The sequence below is a fragment of the Ochotona princeps genome, chromosome 17, assembly GCF_030435755.1.
Source record: "Ochotona princeps isolate mOchPri1 chromosome 17, mOchPri1.hap1, whole genome shotgun sequence".
Taxonomy (NCBI): domain Eukaryota; kingdom Metazoa; phylum Chordata; class Mammalia; order Lagomorpha; family Ochotonidae; genus Ochotona; species Ochotona princeps.
Window position 1 is genome coordinate 8,542,075 of NC_080848.1, and position 25,707 is coordinate 8,567,781.

A 25,707-nucleotide genomic window follows, 5' to 3' on the forward strand; every position below is an offset into this window, starting at 1 on the left:
TGAGCAGGGCAGAGTGGGCGGTGTGAGGGGCGGGGCTGGGGCGGGCGGAGCCTGGGCTGGGCTGGGGCGGGGCCGGGAAAGGCTAGGGGCTGGGCCTAGCCAGGCTGGGGGCGGGGCCAGGGCGGGGCCATGGGCGAGGCTGAGGGTACGGTCCGGGCTGGGGCTGAGGTAGGAGCGGGGCCGGACTGGGGGTGGGGCGGGGCCGGCGCGGGCGGGGGCGGGTCCTAGTCGGACCTGGGCGTGGCCTGGGCGTGGCTGGCCGCCCGGCCCGGGGAAGCCGGCGCGGGCTGGCTGCTGAGGTGGCTATCGCCGTCTTGGAGCGGCGGCTTCCCGGGTCGACCGCCCGATGGAGGCCGAGGCCACCGACGCCCCTCCCGGCGGGGCCGAGACGGCGCTCAGCTGCTTCTCTTTCAACCAGGACTGCACGTAAGCCGCGGCTCCGGCCTCTGGCAGGGTGGAGGGAGACAGAGTGTTGCGACCGAGGAGGGGTGTCGTCCGGACGGCCACTTGTGGCGTGAGGGGCGCGGGCCTGCGTCTTGGAGGGGCCTAGGCCGGACGGCTGCGGTCGGGGTGGTCACCCCTTCCCCCAGCCCCCGTCGCGGGCCGTGGAAGGACGGGAGTTTGCAGACGGAGGGGGTCTGGGAAAGACGGGGAGACTCCGAAATAGGGGTAAGGGGTTGGGGGACAGCAGCGACCCTCGTGGGGCGGGGGGCGGCCAGAGGGACCGGGGCCGGAACAAAGGCGAGGGAGGGGACGGAGAACTGGCTTGTTGATTCCTGACGGGCCCAGGAAGAGGGGAGTCCGGGAGCAACTTTCCCATTTGTCCTTGAGCATCTGAACGTGGCATCTGGGCAGGGCCTCGGGCTGCGGTGCAGCCTATCCCTGCCCCAGCCGGCTGCCCGGGATGGGGGCCGCCCTCCACAGCCCGCGCCCCTCCTGGAACCCCCTTCTGCCTTCTTCCCCGGGGGAGCAGGAGCCCCCCTCCCCAACACACACACACCACACACACGCGCACACGCTCTGTGCTTTGGAGAGCATTTTTGCATATTTCACTTAAGATGTTCTTGTTTGCACTTGGTAGGAGGAGGGATGGAAAAAAAAAAAAAAAAAAACACCACCGGAATTGCTGAATTGGGTTTCAGGCATTTGCGGGGTTGTGTCTCCGGAGCGAACGCCTGTTTTTTCAGGGAGGCGAGCCCTGGGGATCCCTCTGGAAGGTGCACCCCGGCCCTGAGCTCCACTTCCTGCCGTCCCAGGGTCTGCTCTTGCTCGTAGTCTAGCCCCAGGTTGCGCCCTGGACTGCCAGGGGCTTCGCTGGGCAGACATTGACCATGCAGTGATGTGTAAAGACCTAAGCTGCCCGGGCTGCCCTTCGCGTGTTTTTGTTTACACTCTGCACAGAGCACCATGCCTTTGTTTGGGTGGCGGTGGGGGTGGAATAAAGTGCTGGAGAGCTTCTCAGCTTGGTGATGGGTTGTCACTCACCCAGCCTTTTCTTGACCACAGCCCACATAGAAGTGCATGTTACAACATGACCTCAAATCTACCTGCATACAGTGTCACAACATACTGTCTCCAGAGCCATCTGGCATGTCTGTCTTTTTTCCCCCAAAGCTCCCTGTGACCCACGGAATTATTTGTAGGATCCACTCCTGGGCTGAGACGCACGTGATGTTATAGAGAAATTCTGTTGTTTGGTCAAACACATTTTGCAAGAGGGGACGGCTGTTGAAATGCCTGAGTGATGTTTTCCTGCCCAACTGAACATTGCTTCAGGAAAGGGGTTGGAGGGTTAGAAAGCAGTGATGTTCTAGATGCTGCTTTGGGACATGATTAGATTTGGGGAGGAAGATGATGTTCACTTTTATTTTTTGAAATAATCCAAAGTCAACCCCAGCTTTCTACAGCGAAGAGACAAGAATGTTATTTTCAAGTTCCGGGGTTTTGAAAGCCTGTCCCGTTGTTCTGCGCTGCCAGTCCTGTGTTCTTGGGCACAGGCCTGCTGGGCAGCTTTGTCTTGCCTATAAATAACAGCTCTGGCCACAGTCAGTTGCTTTGAGCCACGGGGATGTGACATTGGGTTTTAAAATAATTCAGGCCTCTTTTATTGAACGTATTTAGGTGTGTGTAGGTCTTTTTCTATATATGTGGACTGAGTTTGGGATGCAGTATTTCTGGGGCAGGTTAGTAAAGATAACTAACCTTTACTAGTTTCTTGTACCTATTCTTGGAGCTTGACACTGTACTAGATGTCTTAGTCACACTTTGAGATTTGATTTACTAAAACATATTTGTCCCACACCTCATTTCCGTGAGCGATGATGACAGTCTTGTTGCTATGGAAAGCTTTTTATCAGGGCTGGCACTGTGTGTGGTATGGCAGACTAAGCTTCCACCTTTGGCGCCGGCATCCCATGTGGGTGCTGGCTTGAGTCCCAGCTGTTCCACTTCCAATCCAGCTCCATGCTGATATGCTTGGGAAAGCAGTGGAGAATGGCTCAAGTCCCCCAGCCCCTGCACCTTCAAGGGAGACCTGGGGAAAGCTCCTGGCTCCTGGCTTTAGATTGGCTCAGCTCTAGCTATTGTGGCATTTGGGGAGTGAACCAGCAGATGCAAGGTCTTTCTTTTTTCATTTCTTCCTCTCTCTGTAACTCTGCCTTTCAAACAAAGATACAAATAATATCTTTTTTAAAGTAAGTCTTGGGCCCAGCGTGATGGCTCAATTCAATAACTCTCCCCTTGCAAGCACCAGGATCCCATACAGATGCTGGCTCGTGTTCTTGCTGCTCCACTTCCCGTCCAGCTCCCTGCTTTGGCCTGGGAAAGCAGTGGAGGACGGCCCAAAGCCATGCGACCCTGCAGCCACATGGGAGAGTGGGAAGAAACTCCTGGCTCCTGGCTTTGAGTCAGCTCAGCTCCGGCTGTTGCCACCATTTGAGGACTGAACCAGTGAATGGAAGATATTTTTCTGTTTTGCCTTCTCTCTGGAAACCTGCGTTTCCAATAAAAATAAATAAATCATAAGAGAAAGCCTTATGAGTAAAGCAAAGACTAGGTTTGTATTTCTGGATTCAGTCTTTTTGTGGCCGTTGACCAATCCTTTAAAACTGTGGTGGTTACTAGGTTCCTTCCTCGTGGAAACATGTTTTCGTTCCAGAGACAGAGCTTGGTTTACTGTTACTTAAACCCACTGAGTCTGCCGGTTCGTGTTAGCAGACAGTGATTACACTATTTTGCCGTGCTTGTAAGATCTGCCAACCTCAGTGTGCAGCTCCTTGCTGTCTGTGTTCATGTGGCGAGGCTTCCATGAAGAAAGTGCACTGTGAGCTCCGCAGTCTGAAGCTGGGGCTGCCAGCTGCCTTTCCAGGGGCCAGCGGATGGAAGAGCTCTCTTGCTCTCCCTGTCTCACCGTAGCCCTGACTCTCCAATAAATAACTCCTACATATATATATGTATATATATATGTGTGTGTGTATATATATTGCAGCTCCAACAGCAAACCCCAGTTCCAAGTGCAGTGCTGCTATGTGCAAATGTCTGACACATTGAAGGAGCTGTTCAGCAGGTTGGGGAGCCTGCAGCCATGTCTGTCCCTACATTCCAGGCAAGAACAAATGTCTGGGCAAGAAGGAATTCTGGGAGAAAAATGTGGCTGGCTCTCTCTCTCTCTCCAGGCTTGCTGTAGATAGTTGCTTAGTATGTGGCTCCCTGTGCAACATGAATCTCTGCATGCATTTGCTTTATGTTTATTCATACATTTTCATTTATTTGAAAGGCTGAGCAATAGAGCAGAGAGACAGAGGTCTCTCCTCTGCCAGTTCACTCCCCCAATTCCTGCAACAGCTGAAGCTGGGCTTCCCTAAGCCAAGAGCAAGCCAGGACCTCAGTTCCATCCTGGTTGTGCCCAGGGGTGGCAGGGACACACGTACCTGTGCTGTCATCTGCTGCCTCCCAGGGCACGCCTTCGCAGAGAGCTGGATCACAAGCCAAGTGAGGGGGCTTCCAGCCAGGCACTGCAGAATGGGATGTGGGCATCTCAAGCAGCAGCTTAACCCACTGTGTCACAACGCTGGTCCATGAAGAAGTGAAGGTCCACTCAGCTCTGACAGCCCCCTTTCCCTGGGAAGCACCAAGGGTCACACTGCTTCTGACTGTGCTACAGGTCGGGTTGTGTTCATCGAGGAGGGATTCAAGGCAAATGGAAAGAGCTGGCTATAATCACCAGCCAGTGGGCAGAGTTGCCTCATTTGCTTTAGTTATGAGGCCAAGGAAACCTGGATTCATGGCCTGCCTTGCCCATTGGTTGAAAAGCAAAACATGGGGCTGACATGTTGACTCAACTGGCAAATCCTGCGCCTGCAAGTGCCAGCATCCCATGTGGGCACTGGTTCTTGTTCCAGCTGTTCCACCTCCCATCCAGCTCCCTGCTTGTGGCCTGGAAAAGCAGTCGAGGACGGCCCAAAGCCTTGGGACCCTGCACCCACGTGGGAGACCTGGAAGAGGCTCCAGGCTCCTGGCTTCAGATTGGCTCAGCTCCAGCCGTTGTGGCCACTTGGGGAGAGAATCAATGGATATAAGATCTTCCTCTTTGTCTCTCCTCCTGTCTGTATATCTGACTTTACAATAAAAATAAAATAAATCTTTTAAAAAATGAAAAGTAAAACATTAAGAAAGCCAGACTTTTTCCCAAGGTTCCATTACCCCTGATAAGTTTGTTGTGATAACTGCTTTGTGAAACACAGTGTAGAGTTCTCAACCCAGGCTGCATGGCAGAGCACTTGAACTTGACAAAAATCCTCATAAACTCCCCAACAGGGTTGAATGTGCATCCATAGGTGAGGGCTACTGTTTAGATGATCTGATTCTCATGGGACGTGATGAGAGAAAGGACCTGTTCAGCGTTGCCTGTGATGACATACGATGCCTACTACAAATGCATATTTATTCCTTTAAGAAAAAAAAAATCAAAGAAAAACAGGCCTCTAGGGAAAGTGTGTCTCAAGAAACAAATAGACCTCCCACTGGAGGTGGAGGCAGAGCTGTGTGAATATGCTGAGGCTCCCACTTGTGCTGTCTGCCCAGCTGTGGAGACAACCTCTCTGGTAGGTGTGACTCTTTAATGGCAGAACCCATGTGGATTCACATCTTCTAATCATTTCCCTTCTTTTTTCCAAATCGCCTTTCCCCTTTTCTTACACCTGCTTGCCTGGCCAGGCCTGCTGCTGTGGCAGCTGAGGAGTGCCCCCAGACCTCAGCTCATTACCTTGGAGGCTGGCGTGGGAGGGCAGCATCAGCCGTCATGCCCTGCTCTGGTTGTCGCCCGCAGGTCCCTCGCGATTGGAACGAAAGCCGGCTATAAGCTGTTTTCTCTGAGTTCCGTAGAGCAACTAGACCAAGTCCACGGCAGCAGTAAGTTGTGCGTGTGTGTGAAACTCCGGCCCACGTCCTCCCTCTGGCCCTTCGTTTCCCCATATATTTACATAAAACAGTTCGGACTTTTACATGTCATTCTACTGGCACAGTGGAGAGAGTACACATTGATTCAGTAGCTGAGTATTTTCTTTGTTTTAATAAAGCAACTGTTTTGTTTACACAGCCTGTATCAAAGATGTTGAAGCACTTTGTTAAATAGTAGAAATAATTCAGGGGAAGGCACGTGATTGGTTAAGCTGCTTGTTGCAATGATCGCATGCCATCTAGCAGCTGCCTGTGTCCGGGCCCTGTCTGCTCCCAGTGCCAGCTTCCTGCTAACGCGTATCCTGAGAAGCAGCAGGTGCGAACTCAGCACACTGGCCCTAGCTGCCCACATGGGAGACCTGGGTGAGGCTCCTTCCCCAGGGATTTGGGTAGTAAACCAGCAGATGAGAACTCTGCTAGTCTCTTTCTCAAATAAGAAAATAAAAAGGAAGCTTAGAAATTGGGTCTCTTATTTTCTCAAGGTAATAGCTTAAACCATCATCATAGTCAAGAATATATAACCTTGGGGTTTTCTGGAAAGAAGGAGGTTTGATAAATAATATTTTGGCTTCTAAACGCTGTACAGTGTCATTTTTCCAATACCATTTTCCTGTTTTACTGTGCGTGTGTTCCACACCGCTCCCTGTGGACTTATCCAAGCCCAGGAGGGGCTGGCGTATGAGAAGACTGGCACTGTAAGGACTTGGGCATGTCCCGGGTTACCTTCCTCCTGGCTGCAGAAGGGCTCTCCTGGTTTTCAACAGGACAAGGATCTGTCCGGAGAGGGCCAGAGTGCCCATGGCAGCACAGCTTTACAGTGTTACTGCCCCCCCAGGTGGCACCCCACCAACAGCACGGGAATTCTGAGGGTTCCTAATTGAGTCTTCATTCACCTGCTGCTCATAGTGTGACTAGAGTCAAGAATAGTGAATTGTATGCTTCAAAATAGCTAGAAGAGAGGCAGCATTGAGGTGCAGTGGGCTGAGCTGCTGCCTGGGATGCCAGTTCCCATCACTGGAGCACCAGTTTGAGTCCCAGCTGCTCCCTGCTAGTGCACCTGGGAAAGCAGTGGAAGGTGGCCCCAGAACTTGGGCTCCTGTCGTTCAAGTGGATGAAATTGTAGGCTCCTGGCTGTGATCCGGACAAGCTTTGGGCATTGTAACTATTTGGGGAGTGAACCAGTGGATGGAAACATTTTTCTGTCTCTCCCTCTGAAGTCTCACTCTCTCCCTTTCAAATAAATGAGTCATTAAAACAGAAATAGCTAAAAGAGGATTTTAGATGTTTTACCACAGCGGCAAATATTCAAGCTGATGGAAAATGCTAATTACCCTGAGTGATCATTACACAATGTGAAGGAGCATCCCATCATACCTCGGAGGTTTGCACAGTTACTATGTCAACTAAAGACAAAGTAAGCATTTGACTTATTGGTTAGGATGCCTGCTTCCCAGATTGGCATGTCCGGGCTCCCGAGTCCACCGTGCGCTGACGTGAGCATGAAAGGCAGTGGGCATGGGTCAGGTAACTAGGTTGAGTCCATCTCCCAGTGCAAGCCGAGTGCACACTGCTGGCATGGGACGGAAGGAGCTGAAACAAGCTCTCTCTTGCTCTTGACCTCTCAAATAAATGAGTAAACAAAGTTTTTAACAAGAAAAGAGACAGCAGTCTCCCACAGGGAAAGGGTGGATTGAAATGAACCAGCCCTTCTAAGTATATTATAGGGTGCCAACTGTGGCGCTTTGGAGAGAGGATTCCAACGTCAGAGGGCCCTGGCAGTCCTGACTGTGCTTTGGTCATGCGCTGACAGGCGTTGTAAGAACGTACTTGGAAATGACTATGGCAGGGCAAGCTTAGAAGCCAGTGAAAGGTCCCTTGGTTGTGACCAAGGGATGTGGGAGGGATCCTTGGGAATGCATGCATCCTAACACAGGGCTGCAGCTCAGGAACCAGAGAACATTTGCAGGCTGCCACAGCCGTGTGCTGCACGCTGCGTCGTGGGGTGCTCATCGTGACCTGGGCCATCCGTGTAACTCCCCTGCCGCTTCCCCGCAGATGAAATCCCGGACGTTTACATCGTGGAGCGCCTCTTCTCCAGCAGCCTGGTGGTAGTGGTCAGCCATGCCAAGCCGCGCCAGATGAACGTGTACCACTTCAAGAAAGGCACAGAAATCTGTAACTACAGCTATTCCAGCAACATCCTGTCCATACGGCTGAACCGGCAAGTAAGTGGGTGACACCAAAGGAAAAGGCTAGCATCTTTCAAGATGAATTTCTTTAAAGCAAACATCAGCTTCTGAAGAGCCTGTGGCATGCAGGCCCAGCAGCACGAGAGTAGAGTGGAGAGAGGCCAGTCTACCTGCTCAGCTTCGAGGTGTGTCTTCATGGTCCCTGTGCCTCCTCTGCCCGCTCCAGCCCTGGCCACTGACTGGCCGGGTGTGCCCTGTCCCCCTGGGTGCAGGCTGGGCACTGGGAGCCGGAGGCAGAGGTGCTGACTGGTGAAGCCGTGATGCCTCCAGGAAAGTGCTGCTGGGCCTGCAGGGTGGGCCTCCCAGGGGTTCTGCAGCCAGGCAGGGGTCCATGGCCACGCTGCCAAGCCCTGGGCTGTCCTCCCGGGCCAGCTCCGCGTGTCCTTTCTGCATTTCTCAGCTGGCTGTTGAGGATTGTTTTCTTAAAATATTTTCTTTGTGAAGGAAGAATGGTTCTGGTCTCAAATAAATGTGTAATGCTTTCTTAGAATGCAAGAAATTTTCAAAAAGTTCATGGAACATGTATATTACAAAAAAACTGTATGTGGATTTCAAAAGTTTTTTTTTTTCAATGCCAAAATAACTTGGAAGTTCACTTTCCCCTGCAATTTTAAAGTTTTACTTATTTAAGAAGCAGAAATCTCCTGTCTACTGGTTCACTCCACAAATGCCTGCAGAAGCTGAGGCTCTGGCAGCCAAAGCCAGGAGCCTGGCTCTCAAGCCAGGTCCTCAATATGGAAAGATTTGAGCCACCCCCCACTGTCTTCTAGAATGTGCGTTAGCAGAGAGCTAGGGCCAAGAGCAGAGCTGGGACCAGAATCCGGGCGCTCCAGTGTGGGATGCAAGCATCTCTCCCTCGGGAACTATCTGAAACACCCTTACTCCTAATTATAGATTTATAAAAACATCGATTTATTTATTTATTACCTGAAAGGTCAAGTGACAAAGACAGGGAGAGATGGAGAGATAGAGATCTTCCATGTGCTGATTCATTCCCCACATGGTCACAACAACAGGGGCTGAGCCAGGTCACAGCCACGAGCCAGGAACTACCTCTAGGCCTTCCATCATGGATAAAAGGAGCCCATCAGCCACTGCCTTTCCAGGCACATTGTCAGGGAGCTGAATTGGAAGTGGAGCAGCTGGTATTTGAACCAGCTCTCCTAGATGGGGTGCTAGCCTTGCAAATGGCAGCTTAAACAGCTGTGCCACAACACCAGCCCCTAATCCTGTAAAGTCCAGCTGAGTGTTAGCAGATTTCTTCATGAATTGTCAGATTTTCTATCCTGGTGAAAGCAGGTACTGTATCAGTTTTGTACCATACATAAGGTACATACCCTGTATGGTAGCAGGATGCACATAAATACCAGGTTCCTGCCTGTAAGATAAGCATGGAGATCCTTGATGGGCGTGTGGGTCTATCTGTCTAACTAAGAATTCTCAGGAGGTGGTGGCTGTTAGATTCTTTGGGGACAACCTGTCCTTTCTGGATATCTAAACCATAAAAGTGCTGACTATTTATTTATTAATTTTTGCCAAATGGGACCAAGTGCTTCTGAAGAGAAGGCCACTGTATCCTAGAGAGATTGGCTGTTATCACTGAGCATCCACTGAAGACTCTAGAAAGCCATGTGGGAGAAGAAGAGCCTGGGAGGTGGCAGGCAGGAACAGCAGGAAAAGGAGATGTGGTTCCTATGGCCAGGGAAGGAGAGGCAGATGGCGAAGGTCCCGGGGAGGTTTGTGGGTGGGATTCCTGTACCACGTGCTTTCTCCCAGGTGCTTGGGGCTGGAAGGGGTCCAGACTTTTTCAGATTTGGGAACATTTGTAGAGAATTACCAATTGAATATCTCTATAATCCGAATGCTCTGAGTTGGAAATGTTTTGAGTACCGGCACTCAAATTTTGGAGCATTTCGGAGCACTCTGGACTGTTGGCCCAGGGTGCTCAGACTGTATTTGGAGCGGGGCAAAGCTAAAGACTTAGTGATGGAAAGCCGGAGCTGTGCAGGGGGAAAGTTCATGAACACTGCGAGCGAGGTGGCCTGTCCAGCAGGAAGAAACGGCAGGGAGACGACGGGCACTGGCTTAGATGGGAAACGGAGTTTGCTCCATCAGCATCGGGAATTCTGTCTTAAGGATGAAAGGGAGTCCGAAAGGTCTAGGAGAGAGAGAGGAGAAATCTCTCAATTTCTAAAGAAAGTGACTTGTAAGATCTTTTATGTTAAGCGTCTCTGCAGGCAGGTAAGGCTAAGTTATGTGTGCCTATGCATAAACAGTTCGTCGTAGGCGTCACCAAAGCTGTCTGCTTTAGAATTAAGTTAAGACACATGTGGAGGAGGAGTGACTGAGATCTGGCGGGGCCTCTCGAGGACTCAACAGCATGGACTGATGTGTCTGTGTGATTACAGAGGCTGCTCGTCTGCCTGGAGGAGTCCATTTATATCCACAACATTAAAGATATGAAGCTGTTGAAGACACTCCTTGATATTCCTGCAAACCCAACAGGTGAGCTCCAAGCAGCAGAACCCCGGGCCCCGTGTCTCCCAGCCAGGTGCTGCTTTCTCAAGCCGGGTTTCCAGCCAAGTGGAAGAGATGAAGCAGGGTTTATGCTTGAGAAGTCTCCTAGCAGGCAGCTGGAAGCCCTGTTACAGTGGAGGCACAGTCAGATCGTGCTGGACAGTGCCTCCTGACAAAGGGCCAGGCAGCCTTCACGGAGAGAAACATCCTTCACCGGGCACCCGGCTCTTCCAGTGTGTTGAGGCATGCAGGTTAGACGGGGACATATCAGGCCCTGGTGTGGACAGCTCTCTACCCCTCATTCTTTTGTGCGGTTGTGAGGGATGCAGTAGGTGTGATAACTAGAAGTGAGTCTTGACTTGGTATGTCTGGACGGCTGAGAGAAGACAACCTGAACCATAGCATGCCTTCTCCTGCACTACAAGCACATCTCCTGCCTGGACTTCGCCCAGTTCTGGCTGACCTTTTAGCACTGAGGGTTAAGCTGCCTCTTGCAATGCCTGCCTACCACACTGGAGTTCTAGTTCAAGTCCCGGCTGCTCCATCTGCAGTCTATCTTGCTGTTACTGAATCCTAGAAGGCAGCAGGTGATGTCTCAAGTGCTTGACCTTGCCCATCTGGGGGTCCCACATGGAGCTCTGAGTAACCCAGCCCTGATGGTGGTGGGCACTGGGGGAGTGAACCAGCAGGTAGATTCTCCCCTGCCCCTCTCGCTGTGACTGTTGCTGTGCCTTTCACATAGATGAACTTGAGCCTTTTAAACATAGACTTAAAAAGAATAGGAAGAATTTAGATTTCTTAGTTTGGATGTTGATGACATTTTTATCACTTCATTGAGCTAGAAGTAAAGGAGAAAGAATTTCTTCATTGTTTGATGCAGTGAGGAGTCATCACACCAAAGTAATTTGTTATCCAAGGGTGAAGAGCGTACATCGTGTTCTATTTTAGACTCATTAAGACATTTTTAAATTTTTATTTATTTGTTTTCCATATTTATGCAGCAAAGAGAGAGAGACACAGATGCCTGGAGCTAGGCACTCAGTCCAAGTCTCCAGGAGGGTGGCGGGCATGCGAGTGCCCAAGCCTTCACCTGCTATGTGCCAGGGTGTGCGTCAGCTGGGAGCTGCAGGGCAGGCTAGGCTAGGACTCACACCCGGGCCCTCTGACACAGGATGCATACCTCCTAAGCAGGGTCTTAACCAATGTGCCCAATACATGTCTCCGTTTGTTTGGTTAAAACAAAATCTTATTTATTCAAGAGGCAGAAAAAGAGCTCTTATTTTTTGGTTCACTCCCCAAATAACCACAGTGGTCAGGGCTGGTAGATCTGCAATCCAGGTCTCGCACATGTGTGAGTCCCCAGTCCTAACTGCTGCCCCTTGGGCAGCAAGTTGGCGTCAGCCCAGGCCTTTGAGGTGGGGTGTAGGCACCCTCACTGCTAAGCGATGGCTGCTCTTTAATTTGGAATCATTAGATGACTGATTCTGTTTACCATCGTGTCTTAATGATTTCACTTTTACTGTGTTTGAAGATCTGTGCAGCCCCACCCAAGTGGCCTAGACTTTTGAAGCTTTGGTTTTCTTACCCGTAAAATGGGTTAGTAACACACATCTCAGAGGATCGGCTGAGAATTCAGCAAGGCAATGTTTGTGGAGGGGCGCAGCGCCAGCCCTGCCATGCAGCAGAGTCCCTGTGCTTTGTTTGTTCCTCCTCTGGCTTCTGTAGATGGCCCCTTGCCATTAAGTCCAGCGTTTGCAAGTGTCAGCCACTGGGGCCAATGAGGTAATCACATTGGCGTGTAGCACACAAACTGGCAGTGGAGGAGCTGCGGGTGGCGAGCCTCTGCTTTAGGAATGAGAGGCCCAAATTATCTGGACGGGCATTTACTGCAGATGTTCTGTGTGTGGAACCATTGGGCACAGAGACAACAAACATGCGCCAGTGATCCTGAACCCAGCTAACTCTGGTTTCCTGAAACGGTGGCTCAGAGATTGTTCGAGACAGGTGCTCCGGCGGCCTGCGGTGGGGTGTGTGACTTATGTTTACCTGTGGGTGCGGGTGATCAGAGACAAGATGCACCCTTGCATTAGTAGGACCTGAGTCTGCACAGAACTCACCAGAGGCACGAACCTGAGCGGGCCTGGGTGGAGATGGGAGGGAACCCTGGCCCACAGCGGGTACCATCAGCGCCCCCCACCAACAGAGGCTGGTGTTAGCCCTGCTGTCTGCTTCCTCCAGGACACCTGTCACACGCTTGGCCTAGTCCCCCTTCTCCGGGATACAGACTGCTCCCGTCACAAATGCAGTGTTTTTTCAGCTCAAAGAACCTACTGGTCATCTCACTTTTTCCAACTTAACCAGGGAGAAAGTAAGGTCTGGCTGCCTGGTGCTGTTTGTGTTTCATGTCAGAACAAGCCGTGGGAAGCCCTGTCCCAGCCCCGGGGAAACTCCTGCAGGCTCCTGCGGGAATGGGGCTGCTCCACCCAACTGTCTTCTCCAGTCTGGAAAATTCTTTGCAGACAGCTGACCTTTCTATACCCTCAAGCTTATATTACTGCCAGCATTTCTGCTGCACTTTGTGCTTCAGGAGTGCCGAGGTGGTCATTCTTAGCCCACACAATTGTTAGGGGAGGTTCACTGAGGTCCTAGGGCAGGGTGGTCAGCCAGGCCCACTCAACCCAGTCCAAGCTGCCCTTTGGTGACCTTCAGAGGACTCTGAACTGTCAAAGTCAAGCACATATAAACTTCAGAGGCCTGAACTCGTTTTTTCTCCTTCTTTAGTTTCTGAGCAAAATGTATGTTACTTGAACTCTGGCTCTTGGTTTTACACATCTGTGCTGGGCACACAGGAAGACAGTCATTAGTGGAACTGCCATGCTTCAGCACACAGATTCTGAATGCATTTCAGCCTGGCGCACTCCAAGGGAGTCAGGTCACCGGAGTCCTGCCACTGGCTGCCACTGGCTGCCACTCGGTCTCTGCGGCTGTGCGTTTCCTTCCCTGTGTGTGCTTGGGTCATGCCCATTCCTGTTGTGTCAGACATTGCAGGCTGTTTCCTGTGAAGAGGCTGGCCAGGCAGGTCTTCCAGTTGATTTCCCGCAGGCACAACAGTCCAGGCCAGAAGCAGTCAAAAGGAGAGCTCTCTGTGAGAACCCTACCAGCTGCAGAACTTGAGCACTCTATACAGAACACCAGGGAAGCGTTCTCCACCTCACAGCAGTACAGGGTCACATGGCCATGGAGTTTCCCCCAGGGAAGCCTCTCACCGAACTCAGTGACACAGGTGGTGGTGGCCTCTTCCTTCTGAAGCTGCACAGAGCACTTTCAGTACGGAGAAGATCCATCTCCTCTGAAAGCTGGATAAAGACAGGGGTAGAAATCTTCCATCTACTGGTTGGCTCCCCAAATGACCGTAGTAGCTGGAGCTTGGTCAGGCTGAAGCCAGGAGCCTGGAAGTTAATCTGGGTTTCCCGCGGAGGTGGCAGAGTCCCAACTACTCAGCATCACATGCTGCCACCCGGGGTGCACAACAGCAGGAAGCCGCACTCGAGAGAGGAGCCAGCATCGGAGCCCACCTGGGGATGCAGGCTCCCAGAGCAGACCTTGATGTTACTTGAAAGTTACAGAAAGACAGAGAGAGAGAGAATGAGATCTTCCATCTGCCAGTTCATTCTCAAATGGCCACAGTGGCCAAAGTTGGGCTGGTCTAAAGCTGGGAGCCAGGAATCTTCTGTGTCCCATGTGGGTGCAGGGCCCAAGGCCTTGGACCATCTTCTGCTGCTTTCCCAGGTCATAGCAAGGAGCTAGATTGGAAATGGAGCATCCTGAACTTAAAATAGTGCCCATATGGGATGTTGTCACCACAGGCAGAAGATTAGCCTGATATGCCACCATGTCCCCTTCCTACTCACCCACCCCCAATGCATCTTAATTGCTAGGCCAAATACCCACCCTTCCTTTCTTTTTTTGGAAATTGGAAAGCATTTTTCTTGAGACATTTCTAACTTTGAGGGAAGTACATTTATAGGTCACTATTTAAAAAAAATCACGATTAACTTGCCTGAAGTTTGACATGTAACACTAACAATATGAAGGTGTTATTGATACCATCACACAGGACTGCTTTCTGATTCTGACATGTCATGTCATTGGTTCTTGTATGGATCATGTCATTGGTCAGGCCCTTCTTATCCAGTTGTAGAAAAATTACCAACAATGTCAGTGAAATTAGGGGCTAGCACTGTGGCATGGTATGTTAAGGTGCTACATGCATCACTGGGATCCCAAACAAGCGCCAGTTCAAGTCCCAGCTGCTTCTCTTCTAATCTACCTGCCTGTTTAAGAGCCTGAGGAATCAGCAGAAGATGGAGCAAGACATGGGCTCCTGCCATTCAAGTGGGAGATCAGGATGAAGTTCCTGGCTTCTGGCTCTGGCCTGGCCCAGACGCAGCGATGGTAGCCATTTAGGGAATGAAACAGTGGATGGAAGCTATGTCTCATCTACTCTGTGCAGAAGAAATTAGAGCAGGCAGTGACTTATGAAAACATAAGTCAACTGTAAGACAAATCCCAAGGCCAAATCAAAACCTCATTCTAGGGCCAGCATTGTGGCACAGTAGGTTAAGCTGCCACTTGGGCTGCTCATGTTCCCTGTGTGAGTGCCTGGAATTGAGTCCTGCCTCTGCTTCCGGTCTAGCTCCTTGTTGAGGCACCTGCATGCAGTAGTTCGTTCAACCCAAGAGGAGGCCGAAATGGAGTTCAGGCTCCTGACTTGAGCCTATCTGGTTAGCCCTGCATATTGAGGACTTTGTGGAGTAAACCACAGGATGAAAGACCATTCTCTCTCTTGCTGTTTCTCTCCTCTGTCAATTTGCCTTTCAAACAAATCAACAAAACTTTCTTTTAAAATCTTCATTCCTACATAGAAAAAACGTGACAAGAAAATATGTCCAGATGTTGAGAGCAGTGAAATTCCTTTGTGTTTTCATATCGTGGATGCATTTTTCTTTTTTCTTTGTATTTTATAAGCTTTGCAATTCTTCTGTATCATCACTCTTATATTGTAAAATGACATGAAAGAGGGGTGAGTTTTGTAGCACAGTGGTGGGCCACAGTTTGGGATGCAGCATCTCGTATATGAGTGCTTGGTTCAGTCCCAGCTGTTCTGCAGCTTACCCAGCTTCCTATTAACAAGTCTCCTGTGAGAAAGCAGATGGTAGTTCATGTACTTGACCCCTGCCATCCATGTGAGAGACTGGAATGGAGTTTGAAGCTCCTGGTGCCAGCCTGACCCAGCCCCGGTTGTTGTGAGCATTTGGGGAGTTACCCAGTAATGGAAGATTGCTCTCCCTTTCAAATGAATAACATAAACATTAATAAAAATAATGTCAAAGAAAATCTTCACTTCCGTCCTAAACAAGGTTTTGTGTGTACCTGTGAGAGAGACAGGAGCTGGTAAGCCGGTCCTGAGCCCTTCTGCATGCCTGGCGTATGTCATGAGACAGAAAGCAGTGGGACTACTTCAAATCCCAGCAGTTCCACTTCTGATTCAGCTCCCTGCCAATGTGCCTGAAAAAGACAGCAGAGGATGCTCCAAGCGCTTGGGCTCCTGCACCCACACTGGAGACCCTAAAGAAGCAACTGGCTGCTGGCTTAGTCCTGGCCCAACTCCAGCCATTGTGGCCATTTGGGGAATGAATCAGCAGATAGAAGACATTTCTCTCTCGCTCTCTCCTTCTCTGTAACTCTGTTTATCAAATAAAATGATTCCTAAAAGATAAAAATGACAGCTGGAGTTTTCTGCGACTCACATCATAGGAAATGGAAGGAACTCAAGCATTTCTAGGGGCCCTCAGGAAGTCTGTTCAGGTCAGCGTGCAGGAATCCTTGACTGAATTCAAATGGACTGGCCAAGGGACAAGTCTGGAGGCAAAACTGTCAAGTCAGTGTTGTGTGACAGAGTACCTGTGACTCAGCCACTGTCATCCTTCTTGTAATCTGGAATTGTGTAACTACATGAGATGTTACAGAGGTTCAATGTCAGTTCAAATAATTTGAGCTTTTCTTCCTTGCTGGGATATTAATATTTTAGCATGAAACTTTGAAAGTCAGTGGAAAAACCTATCAGCGCCTCTGTTCCCAACCCTCCTAGCTTGTCTGTGTGATATTTTCAGAGGAAGAAAGCAAGTAAATGAAGCCTTGCATCCAGAATGTCAATCTGGAAGGATCCTTCAATCACCACAGTCGCTGATTTCACAGATGGGAAACAGGCCTGAAAGAGCTACACACACAGCCAAAGTTGCATGGCACACTCAGACCCAGGTCTTGAACCTATGTCCTCAGCATGTCCCTTCAAGATAACTATTCTTTTTTTTTTTAAAGGATTTATGTGTTTATTTATTTGAAACAGCAGAGTGACAAAGAGGTAGGAGAGACATGGGGGAAGAGAGAGGTCTTCATCTGCTGCTTCCCTCCCCAGATGGTTGCTCTGTTAGGGCTGGCCCAGGATGAAGCCCAAAGCCCAGAACTCTATCCTAGTCTACCAGGTGGGTGGCAGGGACCCAACTAGTTGGGCTGTCTAGGAGGGAGCCAGATCAGAATCAGAACAGCTGGGTCTTGAGCCAGCACTCTGATATAGTATGCATGTATTGCATGGGGCAGCTTAACCCACTGTGCCACAATGCCAGCTCCTAAATATTCTTACAACACTGCCTATTTAAAAAAATAGGTTATTGATATATAATTTGCATACCATTAAATTCACCCATGTAAAGTATATAACTCAGTAGCTTTTAGTATATTCATAGAAATGTCAATCGCAACTCATTTTATAATGTTTTCATTAGTTCTCAAAGGATATTCGTACCTCTTAGCCTTCACCAGCTCTAGGCAACCTCAAATCTACTTCCTGTATCTATTGATTTCTCTATTCTGGATATTTCATATTTGGTGGAATCATACAAGGTGAAGTCTTTTGTGACTGGCGTCATTGACTTAACATAACCTCCCATGGTCCATCCATGTTGTAGAGCCACCAGCATTTCATTCCTTTCTGTTGTCAAGTAAGACTCTGTCACAAGGATATACTTTCAATTTGGCCTTCAACAGTTGGTAGACATTTGGGTTTTGTTTCACATACAAGTTTTTGTGTAGGTGTATGTTTTAATTTCTCTTGGGTGTATACATAGAAGTAGAATTTCTAGGTCCTGTGACAGCTTTGTATTGCAGTTTTGAGGATCTGCCAGGCTGTTGTCCAAAGCATCTCCCCATTTTATATTCCTACCAGTGGTGTACAGGGTGTTAGCTCCTCCACATCCTTGCCAGCACTTATTTCCTGTCTGAGTGCAGCCATCCCAGCGGCTATGAAGTGATATCTTAGTGTAGTTGTAACAGCTTTCTAAAAATCTGTGTGCCCAGAAACCTTCAGTGGTTAGTACCCACAGCATCCGTGAGGTCTTGGCTCTTCTGCTGGGCACCCAGGTCCTTCTGCAGCTGCCACTGTCTGCCCCTATGCATGCCCAGCAAGCGAGCAACCCCTCCCCTGATTGCTCTTCCTTTCCCCCTCCCACATTCCAGCAGTTTCACAAGACCAGAGAACTTTCTGGCTGCCTAGTTTTTCCAGAACTACATTTGGCCTGTAAAGAATTCAGTTGGGTTGGGGCAATGGGTGCTCAGAGCAAACCTGGAAAGGGATGAGTAGCCTCTTCCAGGGCCGAGGCAAGGGAATAACAAGGGTGGCAAAACATGAAGAGTGCCAGGTTGGGGCCCAGCCCCTTCTGTAGTCTGTGTGGCCAATGATAAGAGCAGACAGCCCTGGCTGTGTCCTCAGCAAGGTCAAAGCAGGCAGTGGCACCCAGGTCCCAGTTCGAAAGGCCAGGTTTGTTTCCCTGCCCTCCTTGCCAGGCCGGTTAGGGAAGGGGCATTGAGCCCAATCCAAAGCTTTGCTTGGGCTTTTTATCAGAACACACTTGGCGTACTGACTTGTAACAGGGATGTCACCTTTTTCCTTATGTAAAATGATGTCTCTGCTGCATAGTCTTCTCCAAGTTCTTGTTTTGGGAATGCTGGGCTTCTGTAGAATTCCTTGCACTCACTGCTAGCATGCTTACTTCTCTGTTGAGCTGAGCCATTGCTGTGAAAATTCTGTACTCCAGTGCTGCTGGGACTTAGGCAGGCATGTACACACACACGAATCCCTTTAGAAGTAAACAAGACTTATCTCAACTCAGTGGTTAGATGGTCTGTGTACACTTCCAGAATACTGTGGAAGCATCTTAGGTACAGACTGCTCTCCTTATGTAGCTTGTCTCAGTGCTGGGCACACCCCCTTAACTGCAGGTGCAGACCTAAGTGGACTTCTCTGGTGGCACCTAGTTCCTTTATCAGGGCAAGACATTCAGCTCAGAAATGGGCCATTTCTGCTCAGGTCCCTTGCTTCTCTGGCCTTCCAGCCCAGAGTCACCAACTAACTATCTGAACACCTGCAGAAAGACTAACAGGCACTGACCTTTCCTGTAAAGACTTCTGTCGATTACAAGTCAGTTCTCTCGCAGCCCTAGAGGTGACAGAATCGGAAGGTACGTTGCCTGAAAGCCCTGGTGTAAAATGAGAAAATCACTTTAATACTTTAAATGCTGATTGCTCAGCTGTGGAGAGAGTGTGGCTAGTGTGTTACCGGGAGGCAGTTCCCCTGTGAAGTGACATCATTGATTCCTTCGGTTAGAATAATGGCAACCGAGCGCACAACGCACTTGTGAGCCCTTACACTTGAGCCGTGAAGTGCCAGCCCCGACAGAAGCATGTGGAGTGGCATGCCGAGGATTTGTGCCCATGCACTGGCCTCCTCTGCTGCTGCTGAAAGAAACGGTAATGAAACTGACTGGGACAGAAGGGCCCTCACCAGAAAGGAAGCCATGGGACTGAAGGTGGCATTGCCACGCATTACCGTGACGCTAATCCAAGCATTCTGTCTTCTGTTTGTGGAGATATCAGAGTCATTTCTTAGCTGTGCAAAGCAATTTATCAGCCACCATCTCTGGAGGTGTTCAGGAAAGTACTGTGACTCACCATGGGACACAGTTTCTGGAGGAAGTATGGGTGGGTGTTCAGTGCTAGCTTGGCGGGGGGTGGGTTGTGATGTCAAGTCACTTGACAGCTCTGAGATGCCATGAGATGGTTATCAGACTGGCTTAAGAGAGAGCCCAGGATGAATCTCATGTATAACCAGTAAGCAATAGATAGATTTTTGAATAAAATTTTGGGGGACTTGGGTGTTAAAGTATTTATTTTGCTGTGGAAATGTTGCGTACCACATGAAAATGTCTTCATACACATGTGAGCGTATGCAGCTGTGTCAGAGGAATCCTCTCAGACGGAGACGCTGGCAGTCACGTGCTTGTGTCTCATTCTTTGTGACCCTGAAGGTGACATGGTGTCCTGGCTGACGGCGCCTGTCCGTTATGGCAGCCAAGCAGAACCCCGGCTGCTGGTGCGGCCGTGCAGGCGACAGTCCGCGGGCTGGGCACAGGGCGCCACAGGTCAGTGCCGTGCCCCCTGCGGGCCCCTGGGGACCTGCAGGATCCTCTTTCCTCACCCTTCAAAAACATGGCTCAGGCAGGGCAGACAACTGTCAAGGGTGAGTGTCATGTCATTTGCTCAAGATAAAAATGCCGCAGAGCTTTTCAGATGAAAACATATAAAATCGTTTGGTGTAATACAAGTTGAGCATTCCTAATCCAAAAGGCTAAAAATACCCCTAAATTCTTTAATCACTGAAGGGATCGCCATGAGTGGCAAGTTTCACACCATGAAACATTTTTCATGAACAGAATTATCCACAATACTATACAAAATTGCCTTCAGGCTATGTGTATAAAGTGTATATTAAATATAAATAAATTTTGCCTTTAGAGTTGGTTCCCATCCTCAGTGTCTCAAAAAGAAAACCGAGTGTACAAAGTCCTCCCCTCACCAGTAGATGGCGCTGCAGTTGCACTGCTTCCAGGTGCCCCTTGGAGACTGATGCGCTGTTGGTTCTTCACCAGGTCTCTGTGCCCTGTCCATCAACCATTCCAATTCTTACTTGGCTTATCCTGGGAGCCTGACCACAGGCGAGATTGTGCTTTATGATGGAAACTCTTTGGTAAGTTAACAGTGGTATCAACTGGCAGGCCTTGTGGTCAGTGGAAGGAAATAAGGAGGTCTAGCCACGGTGAACCAAGACGTGGAGGCAGAGGCTTAGGCAGCCCCTGGGGGAGTTGGCTGTAGAGGAGAAGGTAACAATATTTGCCCTGGGGTTTGCTGGCACCAACGGCCGGGCCAAAGCAGCCCTGTGCAGCAGGGTGGAAGGCATGGAGCAGCTGGTTGTATCACACTGTACGATGTCACAACCTGATATGGTAAGCAGCTCTTTCACATTTCCTGCCTCTGGGCCTAGGTGTCACACAGCCCAGCAGAGCTGCTGTGGGGAGGTCCCTTAAGAGGCACACAGGGGCAGCCAGGCTGGAACAGCGAGTGAAACCGCCACCGTGATGCTGCGTGCCCTAGCAGGCTGCCACTTCCAGAAACAGTCGCTCTGCTCTGATCCAGTGCACCAGGACAGCTCCCCATATAGGAGACTCAGGTGAAGTTCCTGGCTCCTGGCTTCACCCTGCCCCTGCCCTGGCATTTCAGGAGCAAAACAGTGGTGTGGAAGCTATTTCCATCTGTTTCTCTTAATCACCCTCCCTGCCTCTACGTTGTTCTGCCTTTCAAGTAAATAGACCTGTTTTTTCTTAAAGCACTCACAGAGTACCCATGACAGTGTCACCTTGCAGCAGGCATGCAGTTAGATGTGTCCCTTCCAAGACAAGAAAAAGGAATAGAAATGGAGTGGCCCTTGAGCCTGAATCTCGGGGCACCAGCCGATGGTGTGCAGCTTCTAAACAAATGGGCTGGTGTGGGAAGAAAAGGACAGACCCTGTCAACGTGGGAGGACACTCGTCTTCTCTGTTCCAGCAGCCACATCCATTTTCTCTCCTTTCACCAACAGAAAGATGTCTGTACCATCGCCGCCCACGAGGGGATGCTGGCCGCCATCGCCTTCAACTCCTCAGGCTCCAAACTTGCAAGTGCGTCAGAAAAAGTAAGTGTCCTCCCGGGGCTGCCTCCTCCTGGCAGTTCAGTGGGCAGCCCTGCGGCACGCAGAGAGCTGACGGAATGAGACTGTGACATCCAGCTGACTGCTCACAGTCCATCTCGGAGCAAGGACTTCCGGGCCTCACGTGCAGCATGTGTGAACTCAGCAGACCAAAGGCCGATGTAAGACACACGACAATGCACAGCCCTGTGGTCTTACTGAGAAGTGTGAAGGTGCGACATCTGGCAGCAGGTACTGCCTTCATAAACGTGACATAGGCACAGCTGGAGATCGTCAGGGAAGACGGTCAGGTTGAACGTCACATGCCATGAGAAGCAGGTGTATTTTGGTGGGCAGAACTCCAGGACGCCAGGGCAGTCTGAGTACATGTGTGCCTGTGCATACCCGTGCATGGCACTGAGCCCAGGCGGTCGGGGGGCATGGAGAAGAGGATCAGAGTGTTTGAAGCGTGATCCAGGGTGGACATCTAGCCTGTTATCCCATATCGAGTGCTTGGGTTTGGTGCCTGACCCCAGTTCCTGACCCATTTCCTGCTACGACAGGCCCTGGAAGGCAGTGGGGCTGGCTCAGGTAGCTGGGTCCCTGCACTCATGGAGGGGACCTGGGGTGAGGTCTCAGCTCCTGATTTTGGCCCCAGCATTGTTCCAGGCATTTTGGGGATTTGGGGGCATGAACCAGCAGACGGGAGCCCTCTGTGTCTCTCTGCCCCTCAAATAAGAATTTTTGAAAACTACATGAAACATTGTGCATTTATGGCACACATACAAGGGTACTTGAAAAAGTTTATAGACAAACGAATTTTAAAATTCGCTTTCTAAGGAGCAAAAAAAAATGAAATCCATGATTTTTTTTCATTTTTCACAAACTTTTTGAAGAACCTGCCTACAACTAAAAATGGCTCCATATTGAGCCCCTGTGTGTCTCCCTGAGACAGACACTCCAAACCAGTAAAGCATGCTCCCCTCAGAAGTGCGCCCAGGAAGCCGCCCCCACGAGGCCCTACCACCTGCTCTCTCTTCCAGGGCACAGTCATCCGCGTGTTCTCGGTACCCGACGGGCAAAAGCTCTATGAGTTTCGGAGAGGAATGAAAAGGTCTGTGTCCAGCGTCAAAACCTGTTTTTGAAGTCTCCACTCAAGTCCACCCGAGGCCCCTGGGCGAGCATTTCCGGGGAGGCCAGAGGCCTGCCCCTCCCCCAGAGGAGGCTGTCACTGCTTTCTCAGGTCCTTCTCAAGGCCCACCCAGGGCATAGGAACAGCGAAAGCAGGGGTGCTGTTGTTATTCGGGTGTTCAGCCATGAGACTCCTTGTCTGATGTGTGCCTGGGAGAGTCAGGGAACTGCCATCCAAAAGTAGCTTCTGCCGCCTTCCATGGAAATAAGGGGTAATGCTTGGGGCTGACCGGCTGTAGGGTGTGCAGCTGGATGAGTTCCGGCATGACCGGAAGACACAGGTCTTCCCACCCACTGGCTCAGAGGCAGAAGGCCAGGACCCTGTGCACACTGTGCTGACTTAGCACAGAGGCGAAGGCAGCTTAGAGCACCCAGGCTCTCCAGGAGACGTGCAGCATTCTTAGAGAGCTCCCTTTGACCTTGACGGCAGTCAGCCACCCTCGTTCCTCGGGCTCACGGTGGCTGTGGGGCTGTGATTGCAGGTATGTGACCATCAGCTCCCTAGTGTTCAGCATGGACTCGCAGTTCCTCTGTGCCTCCAGCAACACCGAGACCGTGCACATCTTCAAGCTGGAACACCTCAGCGACAGGCAAGTGCAGTGCCAGGCACGGGTCCAACCAGGTGGCTCTGCAGCACCCAAGCTTGCTTTCTTCTCTGAATGCCCTGGAAGGCTTTAGCAAGCCGCCGTCACCAAAGCTGTGCAGCACATGTTCAAAAGGGCTCTTATGGGAGAACACGCAGAGAGCAGGAGACCAAGGGCCGCGCTTCTGGCTCTGCCCTCGACGAGCTGTGAAACCCCAGGGAGAGAACAAGCATTCCCTCTATGGGCTTCTTGACTGAGGCCTCAGGGCCCTGGTGGTGTTAAGCAGTGCAGCTCCCAACTCCAGTGACAGGGTGGCTGCTGTCGCCACCTGCACTTGGGACTTGGCCGACACTCTCAGCTCCAGCTCTGGTGAGGAAGACCAAGGGTCAGTTGCAGCCAGTGAGGATGAGTGGGTCTCCCAGGGCTGCTGAGCCAAACAGCCAAATGAAATGGCTTTGGGCAGCACCCATTTGTTACCTCATGATGCTGTGAGTCCAAAGCCCACAAGGGTATAGCTAGGTCCTCCAGCCCGGGGGAGAGGGAGGGGCCAGCTGGTTGTGTTGTCACTGCAGGCTCAGAGTCCTCTCCCAGGCCCTTCTGTTACTAGCAAGAAGGCATCACCATGTGGCAGGGAGGGTCCGCTTCCTGGCTGCTCTCAGCTGCAAGAGGCCACCCCCCATCCCTGCGGCCTTCACACCAGCAGCATCACACAGTCCTTGCCACACCTTTCATTTCTCCGATTTGCCCTTCTACCTACCTTGTCTGCCCCCGTGGGAGGAAGCACTTTGTAAGGACCAGGGAAGTATGCAGCCCACCCAGTTCATCTCTCTTCCACAGGGTGTGGAACCTCTGAGGCCTGCCAGGGTGTGTGAATGTTAGTGTATGACAGCCAACCACACGCTAAGTACATGCCCACATTCGCACCTGGAGGTATGGCATGTTAGAAAGCACGAGGGATTCTCCGCCCTCCCAGCCACCATCCATGGCATTGTGTTGCAGGGCGCCATGCCCTCCACCCAGCATGGCCAGTGGCTCACACCTTCCTTTGGAGACTTCAGAACCTGTGCTTCCTGACTTTGTTCTAGGATGTCAGTTTAGGAACCTGAAGCATGAAGTTTTAGTGATTTGCTTAGTTACGCTCTGAAAGCAAGTGGCAGAATCAGCAGCTACGGTGCTTGTATCTCAACGGAGCATTTCAGAGTTCACAAAGCATTGTACACGCTTCCTCCCTAGGCTTCTCAATACATCTGGAAGGCTGACAGAGTAGGAATTTAGTAGCTAAGCAAACTGAGGTTCACAGAATGTCAGTGTCTTCAACGTGACCTCCATATTCAAGTCTGGGGTCTACATACAAACGCCACATCCACTCCCGACCAGAGCTGCTGCCCAGCGAAGCTTCTGGGCTGGGTCTCACAAAGATGCCAACAGAACTTCTGTGAGAAAAACACTTTTTTCTGCCCAAGTATCAGAGGATTGTGCCTGGCCTCTATCTGACATGCCACCACTGTTGATGTGGCTGGCAGCATGAGTGTCAGGCAGCACCAGGCCTCCCTGTCCCTCCCCCTTCTGAAACTCCAGCTTCGGGGACAACAGCAGGCAAGGCCAGATGCTGCAGTGCCTGGGGCTGGCTTGGCCTTGCCTGCTCTATTCAGAAAACCTTGTCCCCTGGTGGGTGTCCGGAACATGGGACCGTCTCTCCTCGCTGCTCAGTCTTCCCGGGACACTTCTTGCCGGCTGCTGTCCCTGGGGAGCTGTATTCCTACAACTCCTCATTTGTCCTGAACTTCTTTCTCCTCTGCACACTCTCCCCAGGGAACATACTTTCTAGACTTTTCTCTCACCTCCAGACAGCTTCAACACAACATACACTCCCTGGTCCCTTGCAACAGCAGGCCTGCATGTTGGAGGCCGGCCTAGCTGTACCACCCCGAGCTGCTGCCTCGGGCCCGTCCCTGCACTTGTCATCAGTGATACGGATGGGGCTGAGCTCCCTCTCCGGGCCTTCCTGCGGCAGTGGCTGCAGAGCCTTGGAGTTAGTCTGGACTCCCGTGAGTCTATCTGTGATCTGCTCACGGGTCCCAAGTGGCAGCTGCCACCTTTCACCACGGCTGGGACATCTCTTGTCCCTCCCCTTGGTCATGCCTACATTTGTTTTCACTCTTGCAGTAATTTTTTATCAACCCCATCTCTGTGCGGGGTTGAAAATGCTACATTGTCCTTGGGAATGAATAAAGTCCCAACCCTTTCCCATGCTCCTGGCTGCATGGCCCAGCAGCCACCCCAGCACCACCTCCACCCTGCCAACCCCAGGGAATCTACAGTACAGCGTTTGCCATGTGTCAGAGTGCTGAGACCTAAGTTCTCAGCAACCCTGGCAGGATTCTCCCAGTTTCCAAATGAAGACACAGAGACTAAGAGGTTAAGAACCCACACCTGTCCCTTCCTTTCCTGGGGTAGTTCCTTCCTGTACCAGTCACATGGCAGCATTATCAAAAACTGGGTTATCTTTCCTTCCCTCCCCCTCTCCCTCCTCTGCTCTCTGAAATGCACACACACACACACACGAGAGAGAGAGAGAGATCTCATCTATCAG

The 25,707-nt window shown here is 50.9% G+C and overlaps 1 protein-coding gene across 1 annotated transcript in view; it reads left to right on the forward strand.

Annotated features, from left to right (window-relative positions):
• Positions 1-233: 233 nt before the first annotated feature.
• WIPI1 (WD repeat domain, phosphoinositide interacting 1) overlaps positions 234-25,707 on the forward strand; it is a 31,989-nt gene continuing 6,515 nt past the window's right edge. Inside the window, exons 1-8 of the mRNA XM_004592958.3 lie at positions 234-426; positions 5,327-5,409; positions 7,513-7,682; positions 10,115-10,211; positions 20,267-20,364; positions 21,253-21,345; positions 22,383-22,453; positions 23,013-23,120. Coding sequence (XP_004593015.2) covers positions 347-426; positions 5,327-5,409; positions 7,513-7,682; positions 10,115-10,211; positions 20,267-20,364; positions 21,253-21,345; positions 22,383-22,453; positions 23,013-23,120 — 800 coding nt within the window. The 5' untranslated portion in view covers positions 234-346. The remainder of the gene's footprint in view (positions 427-5,326; positions 5,410-7,512; positions 7,683-10,114; positions 10,212-20,266; positions 20,365-21,252; positions 21,346-22,382; positions 22,454-23,012; positions 23,121-25,707) is intronic.